Source organism: Camelus dromedarius, chromosome 14 (genome assembly GCF_036321535.1).
Source record: "Camelus dromedarius isolate mCamDro1 chromosome 14, mCamDro1.pat, whole genome shotgun sequence".
In the NCBI taxonomy this organism is placed as follows: domain Eukaryota; kingdom Metazoa; phylum Chordata; class Mammalia; order Artiodactyla; family Camelidae; genus Camelus; species Camelus dromedarius.
This window is the reverse complement of record NC_087449.1, coordinates 34,615,255-34,642,958: the sequence shown is the minus strand read 5'-3', so window position 1 is coordinate 34,642,958 and position 27,704 is coordinate 34,615,255. Positions and strand designations below refer to the sequence as shown.

At 33.2% G+C, this 27,704-nt stretch overlaps 1 protein-coding gene across 2 annotated transcripts in view; it reads right to left on the bottom strand.

Annotated features, from left to right (window-relative positions):
• Nucleotides 1-27,704, bottom strand: part of FAF1 (Fas associated factor 1) — a 376,824-nt gene that overhangs the window by 203,582 nt on the left and 145,538 nt on the right. For both annotated transcript variants that reach the window (XM_031465103.2, XM_010984732.3), the window contains exon 7: nt 16,440-16,545. In XM_031465103.2, the coding sequence (XP_031320963.1) occupies nt 16,440-16,545 (106 nt within the window). The remainder of the gene's footprint in view (nt 1-16,439; nt 16,546-27,704) is intronic.

Below are 27,704 nucleotides of genomic sequence, written 5' to 3'. Positions count from 1 at the left end.
TGTGCAACTATCACCACTAATGAATTCCAGAATATTTTCATTACTCCAAAAAGAAATACCCCCCAAATGGGCAAAGGATTTAAATGGACATTTCGCCAAAGAGGATGGCCAATAAGCACATGAAATGATGCTTGCTCAGTATCACTAGCCATTAGGAAAATGTAAACCAAAACCACAATGAGATACCTTTTCACATTTACTAGGACAGCTATTATTAAAAAGACAGAAAACAACAAGCATTGGTGAGGATATGGAGAAACTGGAACCCTTGTGCACTGCTGGTGGGAATGTAAAATAATGCAGCCACTGTGGAAAACAGTATGACAGTTCCTCAAGAACTTAACACAGAATCACCATATGATCCCAAACTGTCACTGATGAGTATATATCCACAAGAATTGAAAGCAGGGGCTTTGTCCACCCATATTCACAGCAGCATTATTCATTATAGCCAAAAGGTGGAAGAAACCCAAATGTCTCAACAATAGATGAAGGATAAACAAAACGTGGTATACAAATACAATGGATTATTACTCAGTCTTTAAAAATTCTAACACATGCTATAACATGAATGAACCTTAAAGACATTATGCTAAGTGAAATAAGCCAGTCACAAAAGGACAAATACTATATAATTCCATTTATATGAGGTACCTAGAGTAGACAAATTCATAAAAACAGAAAGTAAAATGGTGGTTGCCAGGGGCTGCCTTGGAGAGAGGAAATGTGGAGTTACTGTCTAATGGGTATGGGATTTCAATTTGAAAAGATGAAAAAACTTCTGCAGATGGATAGTGGTGATGGTTGCACAACAATATGAATGTACTTGACTCCACAAAATTATATGCTCAAGTAAAATGACAAATTTTTATATAAATGTTAATACAATTAAAAAATGGGAAAAAAATATATGGCAAATTCAGGTATTTTGTGGAAAACAAAAAATATTTTTGGAAGTCAAAAAAGCCATTTTTTAATGTTATTTTAAAACTCTGAAAATTCATTTCAGTAGGGAGAGATACGTACACAAAAACAAATTTGTACATATATAAACATGAAGATTTAAACTGACTTTCCTAATTTATTAAACACTCTTCAGGTATCCATATGAAGGTCATTGTACTATATTTAAATTGTATCTCTCATTATGAAAAATTGTTGCATGTGAATAAATACACAATTATTTTAAAACATTTAATATTTTGAAAGCATTGTGTTATATAACAATGGTTTATAATTAATGAAATGTAAAAAACAGAAACAAACAAGACAAAGCAAAACAACAACAAAAAAACCCTGTACTCACTAGCAGCCATGACCTATTCCGGTTTCCTATTCAGCCATATGCCCCTACTTTAAAAAAATTTAATACACTTTATTTTCTCAAAAATTCGAAAGTAGTTTTAGGTTCACAACAAAATTGAGCAGAAGGTACAGAGTTCTCATATACTCCTGCCCTCACACATTTATAGCCTTCCCCCATTACTAACATACCTCATCAGAGTGGTATATTTATTATAACTGATGAACCTACATGGACAAATCACTGTCATCCAAAGTCTGTATTTTACATTAGGGTTCTCTCTTGGTGTTGTACATTCTATGGGTTTGGACAAATTTATAATGACATGTATCCACCATTATACTATATAGAGTAGTTTCAGCCCAACTAATCTTTTTGTCTCTGCACATTGCTTATTCTTGGCATTTCATATGAACTGAATCATACAAATATGAGGGGTTTTTTTTGTGTGTGTGGGTCTGGCTCTTTCATTTAGCATAATTTTTTCAAGATTCATCTATTTATTAGCATGTATCAGTAATTGATTCCTTTTTTATGACTGAACAATATTCCACTTATGGATGTACCATATTTTGTGTATCCATTCATCAGCTGAAGGACAACTGGATTGTTACCATGTTTTGGCTATTAGGAATACTGCTATGAATATTCATGTACATATTTTTTGTGTGGACATATGTTTTCAATTCTCTGGGTATACATCTAGGAGTGGAATTGCTGAATCTCTATGTTAACTTTTTTTTTCCATTGTAATAGTCATCTTTATTTGTAAAAATCTACGCTTAACTTTATGAGGAACTGCCAAACTGTTTTCCAAAGCTAGTGAATCATTTTACATACCAACTAGCAATGTCTAAAGGTTTCAATTTCCCAACATCTTTGTCAACACTAATTACTGTCATCTTTTTTATTCTAGCTATCCTAGTGCTATGAAGTTGTATCTCATTCTGGTTTGGGTTTAAAATTCCCTAATGACTAAAAATGTTGAGCAACTTTTCATGTGTCTATTGACTGCTTATCTTGTCTTAAGAAATGTCTATTAAAATCTTTTGCCCATTTTAGAATTAGGTTATTTTTCTTTTTCTTTTTGAGTTACAAGAGTTCTTTATACATTACAGATACAAGTCTCTTATCAATATATAATTTGGAAAAACTTTTTTTTCCCATTCTGTGAGTTGTCTTTTCACTTTACTGATGTTGCACTTTTGAGGCACAAAAGTTTTTAATTTTGATATAGTCCAATTTACCTATTTTTCCTTTGGTTCCTTATGTTTTCGTATCATATCTAAGCAACCACTGCCTCACCCTGGGTCACAAAATTTATTCCTATGTTTTCTCCTAAGAGTTTTACAGTTTTAGCTTTTACTGAAGTCTTTGATCCAATTAAGTTAATTTATATATATTATGTGAAGGAATAATCCTATTTCATCCACTTGCATGTAGATATACAGTTGTTCTAGCACTGTATGTTACGATTACTCTTTCTATGTTGAGTTGTCTTGGCAACCATGCTGAAAATCAACTGATCTTACGTGTAAGGGGTTTATTTCTAAACTTCCAATTCAATTCCACTGATCTATGTGTCTATCCTTAAGGAAGTACCACAGCCTTGATATTAGTATAGGATACTTCACTTACCACAGGTGAGGCTAATGACATCAAATTAATACCATTTACTTTTATTGCATCTCAATGTTATAAAATCTTATATATTAGAAACACCTGTTATGGTCATGCAATTCATTTTTAGTGTCTTGTTGTATCACATGTATTTAAGGTAAAAGTCTACTTTAAGAGAAAAATAAAACTATTTAAAAAAAACTCATTTATAGAAATTCCAACACAATGGCAACAGAGGCACCTATTTCTACCTTGAACCTCTTAAACAACACCTTAAGGATTAAAGGAATATTGATATTCCACAGTGACAAATGTACATATTTACATACATAGTGACTACCTATTGACCAGTTTTCTCAGTCCCTCCCTCACCCTGCCAAACAAGGTTCCTTTGAAGAACATATGAAATTTCTAAATTCACATGTAATCACTAAATTTTAGAACCAGAAAAATCCTTGGAAATCATTTCTTATTTTTCATAGAGGACCCAGATCCTGAGTAGTTAAATGAATTGTCCAAACTTGTATAGGCAGAAAGCAAAATATTAGATACTAGACTCTAGATTTCTAAATTTCTTTTCATCCACTGAAAGCTGATTCATTTAAATATTTGCTCATTCAACAATTATTTAAAGGGTGGTAGGAACTATGCTTAGTGCTGTAAATACGAAGATTAAAGGAACGAATTCTACCCTCAAGGAGCCTACCATGAAAAGGAAAACAACACAAAGGAAATAAGAGGATACAAGTGCCGCAAAAGAAGTGCATAACAGGTTCAATGGGACACAGGGATTTCATGCATATTTTAAGGGTCTAAGATACTATATTTTCGCTGGCACTGAGTTTCTGCAGTGCTACATTATGAAAAAGCTAAACAAATGAAAAAGAAATATCAGGCCACTCAGGGCCAGATGATCATATATCTTGTTAGTGGCAAAGGGATTAGAATTCAGATTCCCTGTACCATTACGCAATGGTCTTTCCACTGCCATAAGCTAATTAATTACCAATTGAGAAGTACTGCAAGTTTGATTAAAATCTGTAACACTGCATCCCTAGATTCAGAAAAAAAATTTTTAATAGCTACAATCTCATTTAAAAGGAAACCAAATTAAGGATGACATTAATCTATTTTAAAGTAGGAGTTTTATTTTATATTTTTGTGCAAACTACCTATTCTCAGCTTCATTTTTTAACAAATAAGTGAGAATTTATAAAGTCAAATCAGAGAGATCCTCTCATAATAACCCCCTTGAGAAACTGCACATTCATGTCAACATTAACGCTTGAAACGCTTGAAATACTCAGACATACTTGTCTTGAAAAAGACAATCACTTTTGCAAATGCCTTTAGTTACAAATGATCTCGCTGATTTATAGATTCTTCTTTTTAAATTCATTCATGAAGCACATCTACTCTCTGACAAATTCAGTGGTAGGCCTAGAAATAAAGAGATGATTCAGTACTTATCCTGTTCTTAAGGTGCTCTTAGTCTAACTGGAGAAATAAATAAGTAAACAGATAATTGCAAATGAATGTGGTAAATGCTATGACAGATATATGTTCCACAGGGAGAGGAGGAGTTAAGGCAAGAGACACCTAACCTGAATAACCAAAAATTTGAACAGCCAGATTGAATGACCACCTAGCTCACAACATGTGGCTTCAAATTATTTTTGGCAGTTTCAACAAACTAATTTTCCCTCTTCATAGGAGAAAGACAGGCCATAAATAAAGCCACTCCAAAATCACAAACCAAAAAAACAAAGCATCATAGTCTCTATAGCCAATTCCTGGAAATTTAGAATAACTTTCGAGCAACAGAGGATATGCATGTCAACAATAAAAACGACTAATTTGATGGAGTCAACATTCATTTAAATGTATGACATGTATGCACATCAATATACCAATCACATTTACTTTAGAGTCATGCTTCACATAATGTTCCATTCATTATATACAAAACTTGGTTATAATATTTGAATTATAGTTATCAACAGATCAGGACTCTTAAGACATTTTACTATATTTCTGAGACTTCTAATTCCAAGCAAAGTGATCCATGAGTATATCTGTTATTATCAACAAAAAATTTTTACCTGCAAGAAAATGGCAGCCTTTAAAAACACCTTATTAAGATTTTCTTGTTTACAATGTGAAGCATAAGGGGAAACATCTCCTAATTCAACAGAAATGAACTGATGTTTAACTGATATCCTATTATTATTAGATATTACAAATATACTTCTTGGGGGAAAATATTTCACATTTTCATCAGGCAAAGGCAGGCATACAAATGTAAAGTGCTTTTGATAACAGAATACAAGGACTAGAAACAAATGGCAACCTTCATATTTTGAATTTAACATATATAATCTATAACCCTAATAATTTGTTTCTGAAATGGAATTTTTATAAAAGTATTAACAAGAGAATCAGGAATCTCACTAATTATCTCACTTATAATTGATTTCATTTAAATATCATTTTGATGAAATTTTTTCCTTCATAATGATTACAGGATCTGTTCTATACTTACTGCAGTAACTATTACATGACAACGATATGCTCACAAAAAATTATGACAGGTATTAAATTGATAAAATAGAAAAAAGTCAGCAACATAGAGGAAAAGTGGTTGAGAAAGTCGGTGTGCAAAACAAGATTTCAACTCATCTGATATAAAGCAGTAGCTTGACATATAAGACTTTATCTTTTCTAAATACTTTAAGAGTTTCCAGTGATGCCACCTTGGATAGACACTTACTGTACTAACACTTAGAACAGGTTTATCTCTATCAGAGAACAAAAAGAGAATTACATAAATGGACACAGATTAATGCTCTAGAAATGTGACATATTCAAGAGGTCCAGCCGGTACGTAAAAATTTTAGAGCTGCTTATCTTTCAAATATACGAAGTGGAAGGTTCACTCTCTTATAATATGGTTTCTCTCTCTCTTTTTAAAGCTATCTACTTTTTTTTTTTAAACTCCCTGCTCATAAGGCAATGCAAAATTTTAGCGCTATTAAATATTCTCCTCATGGACAACTTGAAAGCAATTCAGACTATTTCAGTCAAATAGGAAGTCATGGTGCATCAATTTCTAACAAATAAAGAGAAATTATATATACAAGAGAGTCTTATTCAGAACATTTTCTTGTCCTCTCACTCCATAATTTAATCTTGGACTTCTGTGGAGTATAATTTATACTGTCTTTCCAAAGTACATAAATAAAGTTTGTACTTTCCCAAATGGAACTTATTTAATCCTAAATATCCCTTTATTATGTAAGCCTTATTTTCCTTTGCATAGCCTTTTCTGTGGAGACAGGAAACAATCTCTTAGATGTCTCCAGCCATTTCAAGTCATTCCTAGTTATAAGCTTACCTAGGAGGTTCCTCTCTCACCTTCTGAAACTGGTCAAATCACATTTATTTCTTCACTGTTTTTTTCCCAAAGCCTCTAAATCAACCCCAACAAACATCACTTTTATTCTCATGCCGTCAATTATTTCTAATTTGTGGGCATTTTACTTTTCTCTCATAAATTTCTAGGAAATTATTCTATAATCAATGTGTGGGACAGCTGTAACTAAAAAGGAAAAGATTTCTTCCTTGTGTTCATCCACATGGATACCATACCTCTAGACACTATAAACTAAAACTCTGCTGGCATTTTAAAAAGTCTGTTTTGTACATGTAAATCTAATTTGTTTTCCATCGTCACTCATGGGACTTTCCCAGCATTATTCTTTCCCAGAGTACCTTCTTCCCTCTTGTTTCCTTCATCCTTTTCCATCAAGTGCCCATGATCAGTATTATTTCTCCCCTTGTTCTCCCTCCACCCCCATGCATTAGCTGTAAAATAGATGTAAAGCTTGGTGTAAGTCCAAAAATTTTATGATCAAAATACATACTTAGCAAATTGTTTGGCTAAATCTTTCATGTATGATGAAAGATTATTACCACAATTCATTAGCAAATTATAGACTTTGAAATGTAGGCAGACAAATATTTGGCCCTGTATCAATCAATTTGGACCAGCTGGGTAGAAATTCACACAATCCCAGGAAACTGGGAAGTGAGGTGCTCTTTCATTTTTCATTCACTTGAAACATTAAAGAAAAATTATCATTCTATAAAAATGACCACTTTTCAAGATTTTAGCAAAGCCATTTTAGATTGAGTTTTATTTTCAGTCAATTACTACTTTAGTGACCAATAAACTGATCATTTTTCTTGCAGTCAACTGCGGATGAACAGTGCCTAATGCATACACAAGGCACCTCAATATTTGAACATTATATTCCAGTTTAAAAGCTAAACAGACTTTTTAAAATGCCAGCAGAGTTTTAGTTTATAGTGTCTAGAGGTATGGTATCCATGTGGATGAACACAAGGAAGAAATCTTTTCCTTTTTAGTTACAGCTGTCCCACACATTGATTATAGAATAATTTCCTAGAAATTTATGAGAGAAAATGGTTAATAATGGTTCTATTGCCCTAAAAAGCATGGGGAGGGGGGCAGAGTAGGGAGTACATCTACATACACTAAATCATCCTGGAAACTAATTTTGCAGTTATTTATGATAAATAATATCATTAACATTCTTTCTCTGAGCCTCTCTAGCCTAGTGAGGTGACCCCGTACAATGATTCTGATTGATCCTATGTCTGTCTGTGTTGGTTAAGCTACAAGGCTGTATATGGGGACAGCTGCACTTTGGGTGCAACTTAAAACAAATTTCATCTTAGTGGCATCTAATCCAGTCGCCTTGGTACAAGACACATGGAAAAGTCAGTGTCAAAATTAAACAATGCCGGCTTTGCAATGAGCAGATGCTTTTGCCTTGCAGCTGTAAAAACCTTAAAACAATCCAGTACTCTACTGTCTGGTCACGCAATGACCACAAAGCAAGGAATACATTTTGTCATTTACAGAAAGTGTTTGCTATGAGTAAGTCTTTTTCCTTTAGAAAAAAAAATGTTCAGGAAAATAATAATAGGAATACATTGAGGGCAATAATAAGGTAATACAGCCCTAAATTAAGCAATAAAAAATTTTAAGTATATCTGGCAAAATAAAGATGCTATGAAAAAGAATAACTCCTTGACTAAATAGTATTAGGTCATACACAAGACATATTAGACAAAAGAAAAATTACAAGACACAGATGCTTTAAGAGGTTATAGCCAAATAATCTTTGGTATATAAGATAAACATGTAAGTAATTTTCTATATGCAAGCCTTATTTTAATATACCTAGTCTTAGTCTAGCTTATTATATGAGTACTTTATAGTCATTTACCCATCCTTTGATTTACTTCTTTTTTTGTTTTTGTGTTTTCCAGGGAAGGGTGAGGTGGGGAGAAAAATGGAGATGTTACAATTCTTATTTTAGGGCTAGAAGAGAGTTAAATGTTAAAATATTTCTCAGCTTAAGTAATGTGGTACTTAAGGAGATCTATAAAGAAACTGCAGCCTTTTCCAAACTTTACCCTATAGAAGAGAACCTTGTCTCTGACATTCAGGAATCTAGGGGTTAATATTTTAATACTGAAATAAACTCTTCTTCATGAATAGTTTCTAACTACTGTGTGTATGAAACCAAAGAACCAGCCCCACCCAAGTAAATGACTGCATGGTCATGATCAATCCATTTCTGCTAACTGAGGTTCTGGCTTTATAAATAGCTTTATATGGTACCTACAAAAGAGAGGATCTAGTAGTCTCACTTTTACTTTAAATAGTCCACTGCAAAAAAATTTTTTCAGTAAGTTTTTCCTATTCATTCAGATTTTGTCTTCAAATCCTTTTCTCCCCAAGGATTTTCTCCCCAATTCATTAACACCTTATTGTTTATACATTTCATCAGATATTTTGTTAGTTGAAGGTTTGGGGACTCACTTTATATTCCTCCCCATATTACAATTTATATTTCAACAAACAAGTCCCAAAGTAATGATCACGCTGAATAGGAAATTAATCAAATTTAATTTAAATATCAAGAAGGCATTTATTCTCTTCATTAAAAGTTTTGAGAAATACAGTTTTAAATATTTTTATAATTGTTTTTGTATTTCTATATTTTACTTTCTAAGACTGTAATTAAAACATATTGACATATAAAGCATATTAGTGCATTAAGTCAAAATATATAAATTCTAGATATTCATTTAAAGAGATGGTCAAACTCAGAAGTAATCTTTTTTGTAAAGTGTTCATAATTATCATTAAGTTATGTACCATTTTGCTAATGTATTTTTTGCTAATGGCTATAATTAAAATTAACTTAGAAAGAAAGAAAGAAAGAAAGAAAGAAAAGAAAAAAAGAAAGAAAGAAAGAAAAAGAAAGAAAGAAAGAAAGAAAGAAAGAAAGAAAGAAAGAAAGAAAGAAAGAAAGAAAGGAAGAAAGAAAGGAAGAAAGGAAGAAAGAAAAAGACAAATGAACATAAATACAAAACAGAAACAGACTCACAGACATAGAATACAAACTTGTGGTTGCCAGGAGGGAGGGGGGTGGGAAGGGACAGACTGGGAATCGAAATTTGTAGAAACTGACAGGCATATGTAGAATAGACAAACAAGATTATACTGTATAGCACAAGGAAATATATACAAGATCTTGTGGTAGTTCACAGTGAAAAAGAATGCGACAATGAATATATGTATGTTCACGTATAACTGAAAAATTGTGCTCTACACTGGAAATTGATACAACATTGTAAACTGACTATAACTCAATAAAAATTTTTTTAAATAATAAAATAAACTAAAATTACAGTGTCAGTAATACATGCCATCAAACAAAAGTAAACCATGCAACAAACATACATCGCAAGAGGATTAAAGCTGAAAGCATAAAAGCATACAAAATAACTGATGTGTATTCCTAGATATGATCCTCCGTATAGTAACCCACATAGCTTAGAATAAGAATTAGAATTTTTAGAATAAGAATTAATCACTTTACAGTGTTAGTATTCCAAATTACAGTTGTACACAACTTTAAGGATAAGAAATAACTATACATTTGCACAAACTGGGTTTGCTTATACTTTCTTGTTATCTTATAACTTTGGTTAAAAATCAGAATTATGCTAACAAGAACTGTGCAAGAACATTTTGTTTAGAAGTGCATTTGAACTTAAGGTTATTAATTACACAATTCCAATTCACATTTAATGGACTTTAACACATTACATATTTTTATGGGACCATGTTGAAATTTGGAAAAATGGCTGATTCTCTTTAAAGAGAACTTTATCCCTTTGGGTTCCCTCAATAGCAGCAATATATTTTTAAAGTATATATTTTACTCAAAAAACACATAAGTAAGTCACAAACCAAAAGCTAACAGATGTGTGACTTCTAATTAGTTATAATAATCTCTGCTTCAATGCCATTAGAATGAGCCTTTCTTTTCTTTTGAAAACTAAAAAAGCTTTCCTTTGAATTTTAAACTGTCAGGGTGCTTCAAAGTCAATGTACAAAATCTGCTTTGATTAAAATTTTAGACATCTACAGTGATAACTTTATGAAAGGAAAATATTAAATTATAATTATCCTAAACAGACACAGTCTTGTGAAACTAACCCTACATTCATGTTAAAAGACAAAGAGTTGAATATAATGAATTTGATTCATCCTCGAACACAAAGCTTCACCACAGTAAACTCAGTCAACTGTTGCTCTTGCGCCTATATTCATGGTGCTTAAATAGCGCACTTTAAAACAAAAAAAACTCCAATTGGCTTTTCATATATCCACCCTCCCCAAAAATAACGCACTTGAAAAACTCAAATGATATGAAAGGCTTCAAGGCCTCTTTTCTCCCTTTCATACCCCCTTTTTTTATTTCTGTTTGCAGTAATCTGCCTTTCTCTTTCTCTTTCTCATTGCTACAGAGCAAGCGAGGAGGCTCAGAGCTTTGAAAAGGGGGCTCAGTGTGTAATGGGTCCACTAGAATTAATTTACTTGCACCAAATCCATTGAGCACAGAGGGGTTTTTTCCCCCTCTCTCCCTCTCTCTCTCTCTCTTCTCAAATCATTTGGAGTCTAACGCAGCCCCCAGCCTTTGTAATTCTAGTAAAGCACTTAAAGTGCACAGTAGGTGTTCATGAGGACCATCTGGTCAAAAGCAAAACAAGCTGCTGATTTTGCCTTTGAATAGAATGAAGCAAGTGTGAATTAGTCTCTTCAATTAGCACTATTACAACCTGTCAAGTGCATATTGTAAAACAGGATTATTACAGTATTGGTCACCAGTGCAATTATTTACTCTCTGCCTTTTCTTGCATATAAAAATGTCTTATGTTTATTAGTTTCTGATAACTGAACATAATATCTCTCAACCCAGGCAAGTAAAAACTACCAACACACAAATCACAGTTTATGAAATACAGTCGGCCAGGATGTTAGAATACACATCTTAAATAACAAAGCTCTAAAGCACTGTCTTTGATTCTTAACAAAATTTCATTGTTTCTATCTTCTTGAAATGTAGGTGAAGAAATACTAACATAGGGTAAAAAAATTTCCAATAGAGATGATTCTAAAATACTTTCAGAGGGAGAGAAAGACTTATCAGTTCCAAATGGCTGCACTGTAAATATCCATTTATCTCTTAAGGGGATAATTTATTAAGAATAATAGAAAATCTCAATATTTATAAAATGATCATTACTGATTTGTTTATCTGATGTGGTGTAACTTCAACAGATCTTCGTTAAAAAATGCAACTTGAAACTTATAATATACATGCATATTTAAGACAAATTCATAATCTCCTTTCCTGAAAGCTGAATAAAGGCTTGAATTCACTGCCCAGTTGCTTAAGAAATTATATCTCATTCTTGTTAAGATGTCATTTGTGATTTCAAATTTAAAAAAATAAAACTATGATACATGCTAATTAAAATAAGTTCATTCTAATTGAGCTTATAGATGCCATTTATCTTGCAGTAAAAATAAACCACTTAAACTTTTAATTAAATAAGCACACAATTTAATTCACTCTATTGCATATGCACATTCTCAGCTACCCTAACTCTTCAGTTCTGTGCCAGCAGCCCCACCCTCTCAATACTGGAAAACAAACAAACCAACCAACCAACAAACAAACAAACAAAAACAATTATACTTAAAACATTACAGAAAGGGCACGTTAGTTAAGAAATTACAGTTAACTCACTACTAGAAAATTGCTCATTAGTATAATCTGTTAAAAAACTACATATTCAATTATTGTTAACAACCTCCAGCATTGAAGAGAATAGTTCAAAATACACACTAGTCAAGCAAGCTGAGAGAGTAACAAGAGAAAAAAAGACACCAAAAATCCTGACAGGAGTTTCAAATTTGCAGAATCAGAAACAGTTTCATCATTTCACAGTTATTTAGCCAAGATTATTTTTAAGGACTGGTATGATTTATTTAGTTCACTTCTTGTTGCTAATTCAAACTACTGGCTTCCCACTTAGCAATCACTAGTATTAGTGGTAAATGTTTTACCATTTCATGCAGGATATATCTTTATAGTTTGTCATTTTCTCCTTTTAATTCCCATTAAGAACTAAATCAACATTAATAAGAACAGTGAGGATTCTAGGGTAAAGTGAAACTCAGAAAAGGAATTAAATAATTCCAATAGCTATTCATCATGCTTCTTGCTATAACAGAATAAAATACTCCACAATTCTGCACCAAAAATATTTAGGTTTATTATTGTTATTCTGAGTCATGTGTGTATTCCTTAAGCTTGTATGATATCTACAAAGAAAAGTGGATATTTTGTCTAATAGGAGCTTTTGGAATAAAAAAAAATGGACAACAAAGAATTATTTCTAAGAAAAGTTGGCTTGATTTCAGAGACTTTATATCCTTTTCCATACCTGGGTTTAGGATTTGCAGTAGGCAAATCAATCTTTTTTCCCCCTTAATTTAACCAATCCCAAGTGCATTTGTAACCACAGATCTTTAATAGTGTTAGAATTACTAAACTCTGTACAATTAACTGTTTAAAAATCTAAATTCTCAGTGTAGAAAATTCATTAAAATAAGGTAAGCTTATTTAAATTTTCAAGTAAATTCACTATTTCAAAGTGTGTCAACAAATTTAGGACCCAAAAAGGTAGAAAGACACATTGTCACACAGTTATTGCTACATTATTTCATGATTTTTACAAACTGTTTTGTCATAATGGAAAAGGGAAAGGATTTTTACTCTTATGACTGCTTGCAACTCACCATTTTGACCTTTTTATACTATCATTGCCTTTTCCTCAAGTAGGAGGATAACGTAAGTGGAAGGATTTGTAAAGAGCTTAAAAAAAAATAACCTCAATATCTAACTAGCTTAAATTAAAATCTAGAGCACCCAAAGGACATAAGTCATGCATTGTGAGGCAAGAGACCACAGAGCCAGAATGAACAAACACTGGTACAACTATCGGTTTATCACCACTAACTTGCATGAACATATGGTCACTGAAGAGGTATTTAAAATTCAAACTGCAACTAAGTTCCATTTTCTAAGTCAGTATTTTAAAAAATGTATTTTGTTTAATTAAAAGTTGAAATTACAGTGCCTTTTCCAACATTTTGTTTAATAGAACTTTCCCTCTGTTGGAAAGATAATACAAAAGCTTTCTTTTAAAAATGCAAGAATTTCAAAAACTAAAAATACAAAAAAAATGGTATTCTTTCCAACTATGACAAAATAGTTTACTACTACTCTAGAAAATAAAATCAGCTTTCTAAAAAAAATTTCTTCCTTTCCCTCATACGTTGGTCAGAATTCATTCTTGGACCTGTTCTTGGAACAACACTGAAAAGAGATTTCTGAAACTGGTGACAAAAATTAATTTACAAGTTAGGATACATGGCATCATTAAGCTTCCAAACTAATAGTAAAAAATTCTAGCATTTATAAAATAACACTGCAAAATCATTTCAAGATTATATTTTTATTGTGTTGCAAACTGATTTTTAATCATGCGACAACCAAAAAAATGCATGTACTTAAGTGTCACTGTGGCTTGCATGGTTGTAGCATAAGAGCATCTTGTCCCCCTGAATCCCCTTCCAGGTATTCCACAAGCTGAAGGAGAAACATCTTAGGACTAGGGCTATAGAGTGTGACCCCAGGCCTGGAGAGTATAATCCACACTCTTTTTCTAAATTGTACAGAATAAAACAGCTTATGTGTACCTGTCTGCTAACAGAAAAGCAACTGATACTAGAAACAACTGCATTTATTTTTTTCCTGGCACTAGCATTTCAAAATATTATTATAAATCAACTTTTTTAAAAGGATAAAAGAAGAATAAATCAAACTCTTGTCAAGAAATACACAAGAATATCTGTCTTTGCAAAAATATTTTCAGGACATTTTTCACATAGAAAATGGTATAAAAAAGATTTACTGTTTTCAAGTCCTTGAAGCTTAAAATATATTTGATAATCTAAATAGCAGGCCACAGAGAACAGTTTCAGCCAACTGTGGCGCACTGTGGCACATTTACTGCATTTTAAATATTTCTTTTAATAATTGATGTAGTCATTTTGAATCATTCTGCATAGGATATCAGGTGTGAGCAGATTGCATTAACGCTGCTTAAACATTTCAACTTGTCAGTATGGCCAACTCGATTTCGGAAATATTTGCAGTATTTTCCCATCGAAACAGTAATAAAGGCAAAATAAATATATGCCACTACTTTATAATCACCGAACATTAATGAATATTTTATGTCTTTTTAAATCTCCCTGTTTAATTTAAAAGGGTGAAATTAAGTCTCCTTCCTGCAATATGCCAATTATCTGTAAATCAAACAATAACTTGGCCATTATGCTCCTTTTTGTTAATATAAGAGAAGCTAATTTGAAAACACTGAATGGCATTCTTAGACTATCAGTTTAATAGTCCTCTCTGCCCTCTTGTGGGTGAAAGTTGAAACACATACAAAGTATAGAAACTGGAAATAAAATGCTAAAACAAAAATAATAAACCAAAAGTAGGTAACATTTTGGCTATAAAAATGTCAACCAGCAGGTAAAATAAAGCAGTGTGTATTTATCCTTCATACATTATGCTAGTCTTCAAGTTAAAAAGGTAAATCAACAACGGAATGAAATTTACCTCTTACTATTTTTGCTTTTCTTAGGGTTATTTTGAAACTAAATTTCTTATTTAATTATATTCAATATATAATTTAAATTTCACAGTCATGAGGTTACCAGAATAACTCTGCAACAGAGTCATTATTTTTAATGTAATAGCTAAACATTATTTTTAATGTAAAAACAACGATTCTTTAAGGCATTAAAATTTTAAATTTAAAGAACAGAACACCCATTATAGAGATTAAAAATGAAACAATTAATATATTTAAAATCCTGAATAAAAAATCAAATAACTTAAATAACTTAAATGATTGGGCTCTAAAAAATTTTTAAGATTTTAGTTACTAGTCAACAAACTATTCAAATGATACACAAAGAAAATAAACTTCAAGTAATGAGTTATTTATGCCAAATTGAGAAATTAAAATTTATTGATAAAACATGAAAAAAGGAAACATTAACAATCTACCCACTACTGAAATAATTCATATTACTTCTGAAAAATGACTAGGGTAAAACAACTTATTTTTTCAATAAGACATTAGGAATTATTTTAAATGTAGTCTAAGAAAAAAATGAAATAGTCCCAGATTAAGCATGATTAATTTTCTTTATAAAAACATGAGTAAGTAAATGATTGTTATCTTCATATTTTATAAGGGGTAATGCGACATAATCATAATTTCACTGTTTCTAAACATAAGTCTTGCCATAGCCTTACACATGCCCCCCATGGAGATAAATTAGCTCTTAGGTAGGTGGGACCACAGACATGAAGGTACCTTTTCTCTCTTAGGGGAGGTTCTTTTTGGAAACAGTGGACCTGGTTGGCCACGTTGAAGAAAATAGCGACACTATAAATAGACTCTTCTCAGATATTCTGAACTAAAGGACTGGGTCCCCCAACAGCATCTCACGAATACTGCCCAAGGCTAGCACTGAGCTGCTTAAGAAAAGCCTCCTCAAATTCCTTTCGGAAACAGGCAGAACACACATTATAAATAATATATTTGAGAGTAACTTTTCAAATAAAATGTAAGCATGTTTGAAAATGCATGCTATCAATAATTTCCAAATTAATATTCTCAATAATTACTACAAAACTGTGAAATACATTTCATAACAATGAGTTATATCTAAGCAGGGTTTTAAAGTTGACTATTTTAAGAATTATCAAGAGCTTTCACTTACAACATGTATCTTTCTAGGTCAAGTCATTTAATATGTCTACAGTAATCACTGATGCTCCAGTTAATTAAAATTAAGAACCCAATAATGAAACATAAAGAGAGTTTCCAACCAGAACAGATAAGCCCGCTTTAACAGGGTCAACATTAGCTATAATGAGCTACCTTTATTCCTTAGCTGTGAGACATAACTCACCTCTTGAATGGTACTGCTTCCTGAGAAGTTCAGGTTGTACTCCCGCTGGAGTTCTCGGTGGGTGATGATCAGCATGAAGTTTTGATTTAATGACTCCTGCAGGGCACTGAAAGGGTTGAAAGAAAAACAAGGAACTCTGAGATGAACAAGTTCTAGCTTGCTTTACAGTTAGCTGCAAAAACCCCAGGAGTACCATAACCTCCACACAGGCATGTCCGGGCCCAATGTTATCATCTTGTCAGCTCCTAAAGGCAAGAGAGCGTGCTGAGAACAACCAGGGGAGCTAACCTGTTAACTCCTTCTCTACCAAAGTGTTTTTAAACTTCAATTATAAATACTTTGCATACATAAGAATTTTCTACAAGTCATGTGCTATTGTCTGCATATGTATTTTCTCCAAGAGAACCAAACTTGTCAATTATATTAAATTTCAAATATGCTACTAAAATGTATACTCAAAAGACTCTAGTTAAACTCCAAGTGAAATAGCTGTTTTGGAAGAACAGAAATTTGTAACTACTATTTACACTCATCAACGTCATATAAGAATAGAAATATGGTTTCAGTCAAAATTCAGGTTCTGAAATCTACAAAACTTTTTAATTGCTGTATCAGAATTCCTTCGAAATAACTGTGCTTTCACTTAGGACTCAGAAATATTCAGAATCCAGAAACTGGAGAATTTAGAGCAACATTAAACAATGTGCCAAAGTTCCAAAATGTTAGAAGTGTGTCAGAACTGTGAAGAGTAGATGAACCTAGCCTCATAAACTAAGAAACATAAGCCATGGTACTATTTGTTTATGACAATATTAAAAAAGCACTATCAGTACTGAAAATAAAAATCTGTCACCATTATACATGAACAATCTGTATTGCCTGTCTCAAGTGTAATTATGCCATGCTCATGGAATCAAAAAATATATGGGTCTGGTCTTCATCACTCCCCCTTTGACAATATGTTACTATATGATAAACATATTTGCAACATAAGATTAGAATTCTGCAGTTAATCTGTCTGCTCTAGTGTTTCCATAGATTCACAGGTTAATAACAGACTAAAAATACTTAGGAAACACCAATGTATAGCATAAAATATTACTAGTCAAAATCAAAGGAAATGATACCCCACTAAAATAGTTACTTTAGGAAGGGAACTTTGTCTTTGTATTCTTCCCACTTAAGAATAATGCCTAGCACACTGCAAATGAATATGTATTGATTAATACATATGCAATAATGAATAAACTGTGAATTTTCAGAAGGCAAGTGTCTTATTCATTCTGTATTTTACACAGCAACGTTGCCTTTGGAAAACTATCTTGGGAATTAAGATTTTGATTCAATTATCAACATTAACTGAATGCCTTGCATTATTAGAGGTGCTAAGGAAACCAACCCAAATAACATATACTTTCTGTCCATGGAAAGTTTCACAATCTAATAAGGGTACAGATAAACAGCTACAGTACAATTTATAAGTGGTACAACTGAGAAATTGAAAAAAAGTACAATGAAAATTGAGAAGGAAGTGCTTAACTTCGCCTCAGTGAGATGGGGGGAAGGGTTAGGGACAAGCCTCAAAGGAGAAGAGAAATATAAATTGAAATATGAAGGATAAGCAGGACTTTAGAGTTTATGAATTGGAGGGGATAAAAATTTTGTTTTGTTTGGGGAAGAGAGATGGGTGGCACTTTTTAGACAAGCAAATAATAAGTGGAAAAACATAGCATGTTCATTCAATCAGTTAACATATATTTACCGAGCACCTACCTATGTTTATGACATTGTTCTAGCTGCTAGGGATACAGTTATGAACAAGAAAAAAGCATGGTCCCTGCTTTCATGAAACTTACATTCTAGTAAACAAAAAATACTCAAATAAATAAGTAAGAGACTTTACAGAATGCTAAGTGCTATAAAGAAAATAGGATTATAAAAGGTAGCAGGGGGTGGGCTGAAGGGAATTATTTTCAGTATAATAGTTAGGGAAGGCATCTCTGAGGAAGTGACATTTAAATTGAGGCTGATATAAGTAAGAGATAGTAGGAATCTGATCATGTACATCCTTGTAGACCATGGCAAAGAATTTGGTATTTATAGTAATTGCAAAGGATAGCCACTGGAGGGTTTTACACTGGGAGGTGGTTAAGATTTGACTTACACTAACATTTATACAATATTATTCTGTCTGCTCTGGATGCAGTGGGGAAAGAGTGAAGGCAGGGCTAGTCCAGCAAGAAGTGATGGTGGCTTAAGCTAACTGGGGTGGTAGAGGCAGAGGTGAAGAGTTGTCCGGTTTAGATGTATTTTAGAGGTAGAAGCCAGACAACTTACTGATAGAATGTAAGAGAAAAATGTAACCCCAAGGTTTCTGGCCTAAGAAAACGGAAAGGTGGAAACTGAAGCAGGAACACGTTGGGTGGAAAAACTGAAAGTCAAATTTTGTGTATATCAAGTTTGAGGTGCTGATTAGACATCCAAAAAGAGAAATCATGTACAATTGTGTGTAAGAGTTGAAGGTCAAGTAAGAGAGCTCAGAGCAGCAGAGTTGACAGGATATACAGTAGCGCACCACCCTTATTCTCGGTTTCCTTTTCTGCAGTTTCAGTTACCAGCCATTAACCTAGGTCCAAAAATACTAAATGGAAAATTCCATAAAAAACCATTCATAAGTTTTAAATTGCAGGCTGTTCTGAGTAGAGTGATGAAATCTCACGCCCTCCTGCTCCATCGCACCTGGATCGTGAATTATCCCTATGTCTCGAATATCCTTCCTGGTAGTTACTTCACAGCCATCTTGGTTATCAGATCTACAATTGTGTATCGCAGAGTCTGCATTCAACCAAGCCTTGTTTCACTTAATAATGGCCCCAAAGCACAAGAGTAGTGATGCTGGCAATTTGGATATGCAAAAAAGGAGCCGTAAAGTGCTTCCTTTAAGCGAAAAAGTGAAAGTTAAAAAACAAACAAACAAACAACTGTATGCTGGAGATGCTAAGATCTACAGTAAGAATGAATCTTCTCTCCATGAAATTGTGAAGAAGGAAAAAGAAATCTGTCCTAGTTTTGCTGTCTCACCTCAAACTGCAAAACTTAGGGCCACAGTGCATGGTAAGTACTTAATTAAGATGGAAAAGGCATCAAATTTATACAATAAGATATTTTGAGAGAGACCACATTCACATAACATTTACTATAGTACACTGTTAAAATTATTCTATTATTAATTATTGTTGTTAATCTCTTACTGTGCCTAATTATAAGTTAAACTTTATCCTAGGCATATATGTACAGGCACATCTCGTTATGTTGCACTTCTCTTTATTTCACTTCACAGATAGTGCATTTTTTACAAATTGAAAGTTTGTGGCAACTCTGAATTGAGCAAGACTATTGGCATCATTTTTCCAACAGAATTATTTCTAATTAAGGTATGTATACTTTTTTAGATATAATGCTATTGAACACTTAATAAACTACAGAATACTGTAAACATAAGTTTTACATGCACTAGGATACCAAAAAAATTCATGTGACTTGCTTTATTGTGATATTTATTTATTACACTGATACAGAACTGAATCCATAATATCTCCAAGGTGTGCCTGTATAGGGAAAAACGGTATATTTAGGGTTTGGTACTATCTGTGGTTTCAGGCATCCATTGGGGGTCTTGAAATGTATCCCACATGAAGGGAGGACTAGTACTTAGATTTTGTAGCCAAAAGAAATCACCTAGGAAAACAGGTTAGAGGAAAAGACAAAGGCCAAGATGGAGCTCTGGGACAATAGAAGAATTTGAAATCAAGCAGAGGAATGGTCAGTGAAAAGGAGATTGATTTGTGTCTTTTTTTTTTTTTTTTAAGATTCCACTTCAATTTTTAAAAAGTGGGAAAAAAAGGAGATTGATAAGTGGTCAGTGAGATAAGAGAAAAACCAAGAAAGTCTACTATAAGGTAGCCGCAAGAAGTAACTGCTTCAATTCGGAGTCAACTAGGAGGGCACACACAATTTTGCCAAATGATACCCCACTTTTAAGTGTAGTAAGGCCAGAAAAATGATCATGTTCAGGAAATTGTGCAAAGCTTAGTGGGACCACAATGAAGGGTATGTGAGAGGAGCATAGTGAGGGTGAAACAGTAGGCTGGGTCAATGTTTAACATATGTAAGTTAAATGAATTTGGGGTCGGAAGTGGCAAGTAATAGTAAGCCTACTTGTGATTTCAAGGCCTTGCATAGGTAGACCTATTTCACAATTATTCTCTAAATTTGCTTTTGCTCTAGAGCTTGGCTGACTTCCCCTTATGTCAAAAACATTACACCATACTCACTTCAACCTCTATTCCTGTTGTTTTCATCATTCTTCTCATCCATCTCCTCCCAGATACTGCACAGCTTTCAGACTACTTCATGGTCTACCATTACTATTATTATAGACTGCCTCTTCTCTGAATTCCTGTATCATATACGTTATACCTTAATTACAGTTTGTTTTATAATTGCTTTGTTTCATGTGTGGAAGTCCTGAATTCAAGAGTACAAGCCTTTTGAGGGTAAATATCTTATTATTAATTTGTATTTCCCTTGGCAACGAGCATACTAAAAGGTAATTCAATGGAAGCCAATAAACATTTATGGAATAGTTCTGCATATTTGGAACTACATATAAAGAACAACTAATTCTCATTTTTTGAGCCTACCTGTGAAGTGCCACTTTATTCATAAAATTCTAGTTCAGAAAGGTTAAGTAATTTCCCAAGGTTATGCAGCTGTAAAAAGATGGAACCCAGTTTCTAAACTGTATTTGATTCCATGTTCTTTACACCTCAGCATCCTATCTCCCAAATAGCTGGGCTGCTTTGGGTATACAAAGATGAATAAGATCCCTGCCTAATAGGAGTTCACAACTCATTCATTCTTTCTTTAATTATTCGATTATTATAATAACACATGTATAAAAGACATAATCATTCAGACTATTCAGAGAGTTAAAACAGATGTGAGGATTGTGGAGAAGGGAAACAGTACTTTGAAGTACTATGAAAAAGAATGGATAGTAATTTGACAAGTAGATAATGGAGGATGATTTCAGACATAGACTAGTTTCAGCAGAGATGGAGATTGGAAAACAGAGAGAAGGGTGCAGAAAGTAATGAAGAGGAAGTACAAGGGGATGTGAAGAAGGGTTTCTGAAAGAGAAAACTTGAAAAACATTAAGGACCTACATTATGGGGGCTTCAAATGCTATGCTAAGGAGCTCAGAATTCCATAAGTCTTAATATATAAATCTTCCTTTATCTTTACATATGAATCTACACATATGTTTAATACTTTTAGAGCCTGCCTTTATGCAGTTCCTATGTTTCTTGATCTTGCCTGGCAGACTTGTACAATACTTTGTAGAAAAGTTTGCCAGTACCAGCATTGACTGCCAGACTACATCAGAAGAACACCAATTGAGTCTACTTCTACAATTCTCTAATAGCCCTGGGGGAGGGTAAACTGGCAAGAAAATATATTTATGGCTTTAAACTGCTAGGGAGTCATAGGGCCAGATTTGCATTTCTGCTCTATCCTGATTCATTCACTCAGCCATTAGTAATAATGGCTTGCCTTTAAAGAGTGCCACTACATATTAGGCATTAAGAGCAGTGTGTCAACTTTATAAAATTTAGTATTATCATTTTCTTTTTACAGATGAGGAAACTAATGTTAAGTTACTTGCTTAAGGTCACACACAAAATAAGCAGCAGTGACTCATAAGGTCTAACTCTAATGATTTATCTTCCAGATATTGGGGAAGGGAATTTAGTATGATCATATTTTGGCCTTCACTGGCTTTACTGAGGAATGGGCAGACAAGCAAACCTACAATTCACATATGGTACTACCTGCTAAGAGCTATGATACCACTTTTGTTAAGGTGCTATGGAAATACAGAAGAAGAATACCTAAATTAGAGCAATGAGGCTTTCCAGAGAACCTGGTATGTGAACTGAGGAAGTTTTGTCCCTTTGTTTTGTGAGAGGTTGTTTTTTTTTCTTTGGGGGGGGTAAGGAATTTACTGTGGGGATTTACATAATTTGCAAAAACGTTATTGCTAAAATACTATTTCCACAAATTGATTCTAGCTGCTCCTTAGCAGAATACACTGAGTCCTTAGTTGCTGCATCTAGGAGCAGTTTTCTAAAGGTTGGTTAGGATAGTTAGCCACAGTTAACCTACCTTAATGCAGTCTCTTTTACCTTCAAACTGCAAAGGCATTCATGCTTTCAACTCTGACCTTTAGAGTAGCTCTGAGAGTAAGTGCCAACCAGAACAGGTAGGTGAGAAATAACATGAAACAAGGGTTTTCCCCTATTACTGGCATATTTTCTCTTAAATTAGAGGGAGAAGGAAAGGTGTAGCAAATTCAGAAATTTTTAAAAAGCAGCTGAATTTTAAGTCAATGCAAGAAATGGTTTTAATAGAACATCTATTTTCTCCTCATTGGTTTTTAATTTTTTATTTCCTATTATGATTTTTCTTTCAGCTTGAATATTTACATTTAACAACAAGGAGATGGCTTTGTTTTTACAGACAACAGTCATTAAAACTTACCATTGCTCTACCCTCAAATACAAACTGAAATTAATGTTTAAAATGTACTGAGAATCATATACATCGTTCTCCAGCTTTGAACTAGTGACTATTCGCAAAAATTACAACACAATAAATGTTAACATTTTAAGCAATTAGTAGTAAAGTGCTAGACATTTTCACATATACCATCTCACAATTCCCCTTGTTTCTTAATTTTAAAGTTGGGGGAAGGGGAAGAGGGAAGGAAGTAGAATGTAAGAGAGAGAGAGAGGAAGAAAGGAAGGAAGGAAGGAAGGAAGGAAGGAAGGAAGGAAGGAAGGAAGGAAGGAAGGAAGGAAGGAAGATATCCACAGTAAAATTTTCAGTATTACAACTAAGTATTACTATCTAAGCCACCAACTCAGTTCTGGTAATAGTTTTAGTAGAACAATCCTTCTATACTTTCTTTTTTAACAAGTCTTGGCCTTCCAGTGCTCTTTAATTAGCAGAATATCCATCTCTGCCTGGGGAAATCCCATTCCAATTTAACTATGAACATTTACCAGGAACAGAGAAGCCATCTTTTAAAAAATATCTGCTTTCTAATGAGTAAGTTTCATTTTAATTCACTGACTTGGTTTAACACATTTTATATTCCCCTCCAGTTTGATTTTTTTTCGGGGGGTGGGAAAGATGTACTGGCAGTAAGGAGAAAATGGTGTACAGCAAATCTTAACATAGGCCCCAATAAATAAATTTGAAGCTACAGACATTTTTATACCTGTGAACATAAAAAGCCATAAATTACCAGCCTCCATATGTCAAGTACTGACAAAAGTAACATTAAGAAAACATATATAAAAGTCTTTATTGTCTTGACTGTTTCACATTGAGAGAGCACTTTAGTGATCCACTTACGTAGAAAGCACATGGCTATTTTAATATGTATGATGCGGTGTTTTTTAAGGTTAACTTAAGGTTGAATTATGAGAGTGAAACAATGACTTAATCACCATATAGCTACATATCTGTCATTAATTCCTGATTAAGAAGAAGAATGGCTTCCTCCTGACAAACAGCAGCAGGCCCCTAAGGTAGCACAGTAGAAAGCAGGGTGTTTTGCATCAAGGATTTGAATAATAATTTAAGGATTTCTTCTTCAGCAAGTCTTTGAATATAGAATCCCCTCTTAAGTATTCAATGAGCAGAAGATTTGGCCAGGTTAAACAGTATCTTCCTACCAAAACAGTAACAGTTCTAGGGAAAGCACTCACTGTTATAGAGTATAAACCTACCAGGATCAAGCAACTAAACTAGGAAAAACCACACACTCAGACTTGGGCTCCAGGGCTGTCATGGACTGAATGTTTGTGTACCCCCTCAAATTCACGTGCTGAAAGCCTAACCTCCAACGTGATTTGGAGATAGGGCCTTTGAAGATGATCACATTTGTACCAATGAGGATGGGGCTCCCATGATGGGATTAGTGTTATTACAAGAAAAATAAGAGACAACAGAGCTCTAGCACTCTCTCTGTCAAGTGAAGACACAGTGAGAAGGCAGCCATTCACAAGCCTGGAAGAGAGTGCTTACCAGGAACCAAATCTGTCAACATCTTGATCTTGGACATTCTAGCCTCAAGAACAGTGAGAAATAAATGTCTGTTGTTTAAGCCATGCAATCTATGGTTACAGCAGGCTGAGTTGACTAACACAAGGGCTTTTAGGGGTTCAGTATTCACAGCACTCAGTGAAATAGCTGCCATTAATTTAGCACAGGCTTCTAAATGGCTCTCTGTCTGTTAAATACCTGTATATACACATCCAAATTAAAGTTCCTTGGTAGAAAACAGTGAGCACCTGTCAAAACTCATATAACTGGGGGACACTTAAGAATTGTTCATTTAATTTATGTAAATTATATCTCCTTAAAAATTATAAACCATAAAAAGTACTTTAACAATTGGATAACTACCATTTCTGCAACTAAATGGGCCTCGTATTTTTCACCTCAAAAATACAACACACTTTTAATCAATGTAAATGGAAACCATGTTTTTGTTGTCATTGCTACTTAATAATACTATATGTCCACTGACATATATGGATTGTTGTCAGTGAAATTAAATTTCTCAAATCAATGTTGTATATAAAATTAAGATTAGTAAAACATTAACACCAATAGAGATATCAAAAATTTCCTGTTTCGTTCCTGCTGTGTGCATATGCTATTTCTTTTCTTGCTCTGGATTATTTTAAACAAAGATATCAGCGTAAAATAATAGGTTTAGAAGGTTCATTTCCCATGATTTTATTTTAAAAATATGACCTGATAATGAAGAAAAGAAAGTAATTTTTTTCAAATTATTGTGACTTTTTCTTATAAAAGTATAAATGACAATCTCAGAATATGCCACTGAATTTTTCATCAGTACTTTATAATTTATATCTTTCCAAAAAGCCTTACAAAATTTTCTCTCTTTTGTCTCTTTGGGAATATTTTATGATCTACAACGATCTTTTTATCCTTTCAGACATATCAAGATTTTAAATTAAAAAGCACGACACATGGCAATTTAAATTTCCATTCTAAACTTACAGAGTCATATGAGCTCTTGTCAACAAAAGATCAAATTTACTATAATTATGGATTATTTACACTAAAACAAAGTAAGAAATCAATATGTAAATGTAATGTTTGTTGTAGCTAATGCAGCCAGCAATGACAGATTAGGTTCAAATAGCAATCAGTTTGAAAATCTGGCACATATGTAAATGAGCTAGGGACTTGATGTTTACATTTGATTGTATTTCATTCAGGATTTTTAAATTGTCTCAGGAAAAGCATAAAAATAAAATGTTAATCTTTCCACTATAAATACAACTTGAGCCCTCATCATAACCAAAATTAGGTTTTGCTCATGTCCAGCTAAACTAACATATGATACTAATAATTCTGAGCTGCAGATTACATCATTGTTAATTAACACTCTGCTACAGTTGTTAACATCCTCCAAGACACCATGTTATCATCACCACAAGTTCTGTAACAATCTTAAAGCTACGTTTAACAAAGGTTGGCCTCTTACTCTGCAGTTACTTTTAATTGCTTTCTTTGCTGGCAATTAAATATGTCGAGATAAACAAACATTTGGTTTCACATAATTCTTAACATTTTTCAGGAAGATTTCAAAGTTCAGGTGTCCTTAAGTCTATAATTACTGTTTATCAATACAGTGATATATTGGATTCAGCAAAATGTATTAACCAAAGTATGTAAGATTAATAAAAATGTGGTAATTAGTGGTGATAGTGATACATTGTGATCTATCAAGATGTTCACAGCAAAACTGTCAAAACATAATTCTATCCATCTAGACAAACCATGAAGATACAAAAAATACATTTACAGATACACTGATCTTTGTTTCATAAATTAGTGACCAAGTTTTTGACTGTCCATTAAATCAACCACGGAGAATACCTGCAGTTCTGTATCAAAGTGTGATGTTAACAAGCTAATCTCAGTAGTCACTGACCTATCAATAGGCAGTAAGCTATATAAATGGGTTTGGTACATCAATCCAATTAGATGTATTGTGATCTCCATCAGTGTTTTAATTAGGGACAAGTTTCTTGTTTCACCCAGAATACATAACTTAAGGGGAATGTCCTCTTCTTAAAATGACCCACTTTTCAGTAGCCTCTTATTAAGAAACATTTACTAATCCAATACTTCCTAATTTCACTTTTACAATTCTAATAATAATGCTCCCAAGAATTAAATTTAAGTTGAATAGTAATCACAATAATGTGCTTAAAACATTGAGTAATTTATTCTTGAGAAATGATTAGTTACTTTAAGAATGATATATCAAATTGTTATCAAACACTGCACTGCTTACGACACTGGAAAAACATTTTCACAAATGAACATCCTTTGTGAAACAACAAAAAAAATTGTTTTGAAAAACACAGTGGAAGAAAAAATTAATCAATCCATTTAGAACATTTACTTGTATATATAAAGTTTTCAGAAAACTGTCACATATAGGCAATTTAAGGTCTCTCTTTCTACAACAGTGCTAAAACCTCACAAATATTGATCAATAAAAAGCTAGCATGATGAAGACACACTCATAGAACAACCATTTCCAATGACATTTCAGCAAATTATTCAGAGGTTAAAACTCATTTTTTTTTCCCTAGCTTGAGAATAAAAATACACAGCCAAAGGAGTCCCCCACTGGAAGTTGTTCATCTCTTTCTAAAGGAGATGCATCACTTCATCCATTCATTTAAAGGATTTACTGAAAATCTACTATGGGCCAGCAGGCACTGTTCCTAGTTTACTTTACACATGAACTAGATTGAAATAAGACTTTATGTTGAGGAACATACTGACTCTGACCTTTTGAGCAATGCTCAAAGGAACTTTGATTAGTGGTCTGGAGTTAAGAGCTCTATGAGAGCAAAGTCTTGGCTCATTCATTAACTAACTGTGATGTGGGAAAGAGAAACTGCTCAGCAACTGCAATGCCAGGTCTGATGCTCAGAGGTGCTATCTTATTTCATCATGCTGCCCCTCTTTGAAGCCCTGAGAGGCAAAAATTATCATGCTAATCAGTCTGAATGAAGAAGCTAAGGCCTAAAAGACTATTTACCTTTCTGTACCTCAGTTCCCTAGTCATGAAATGGGAAC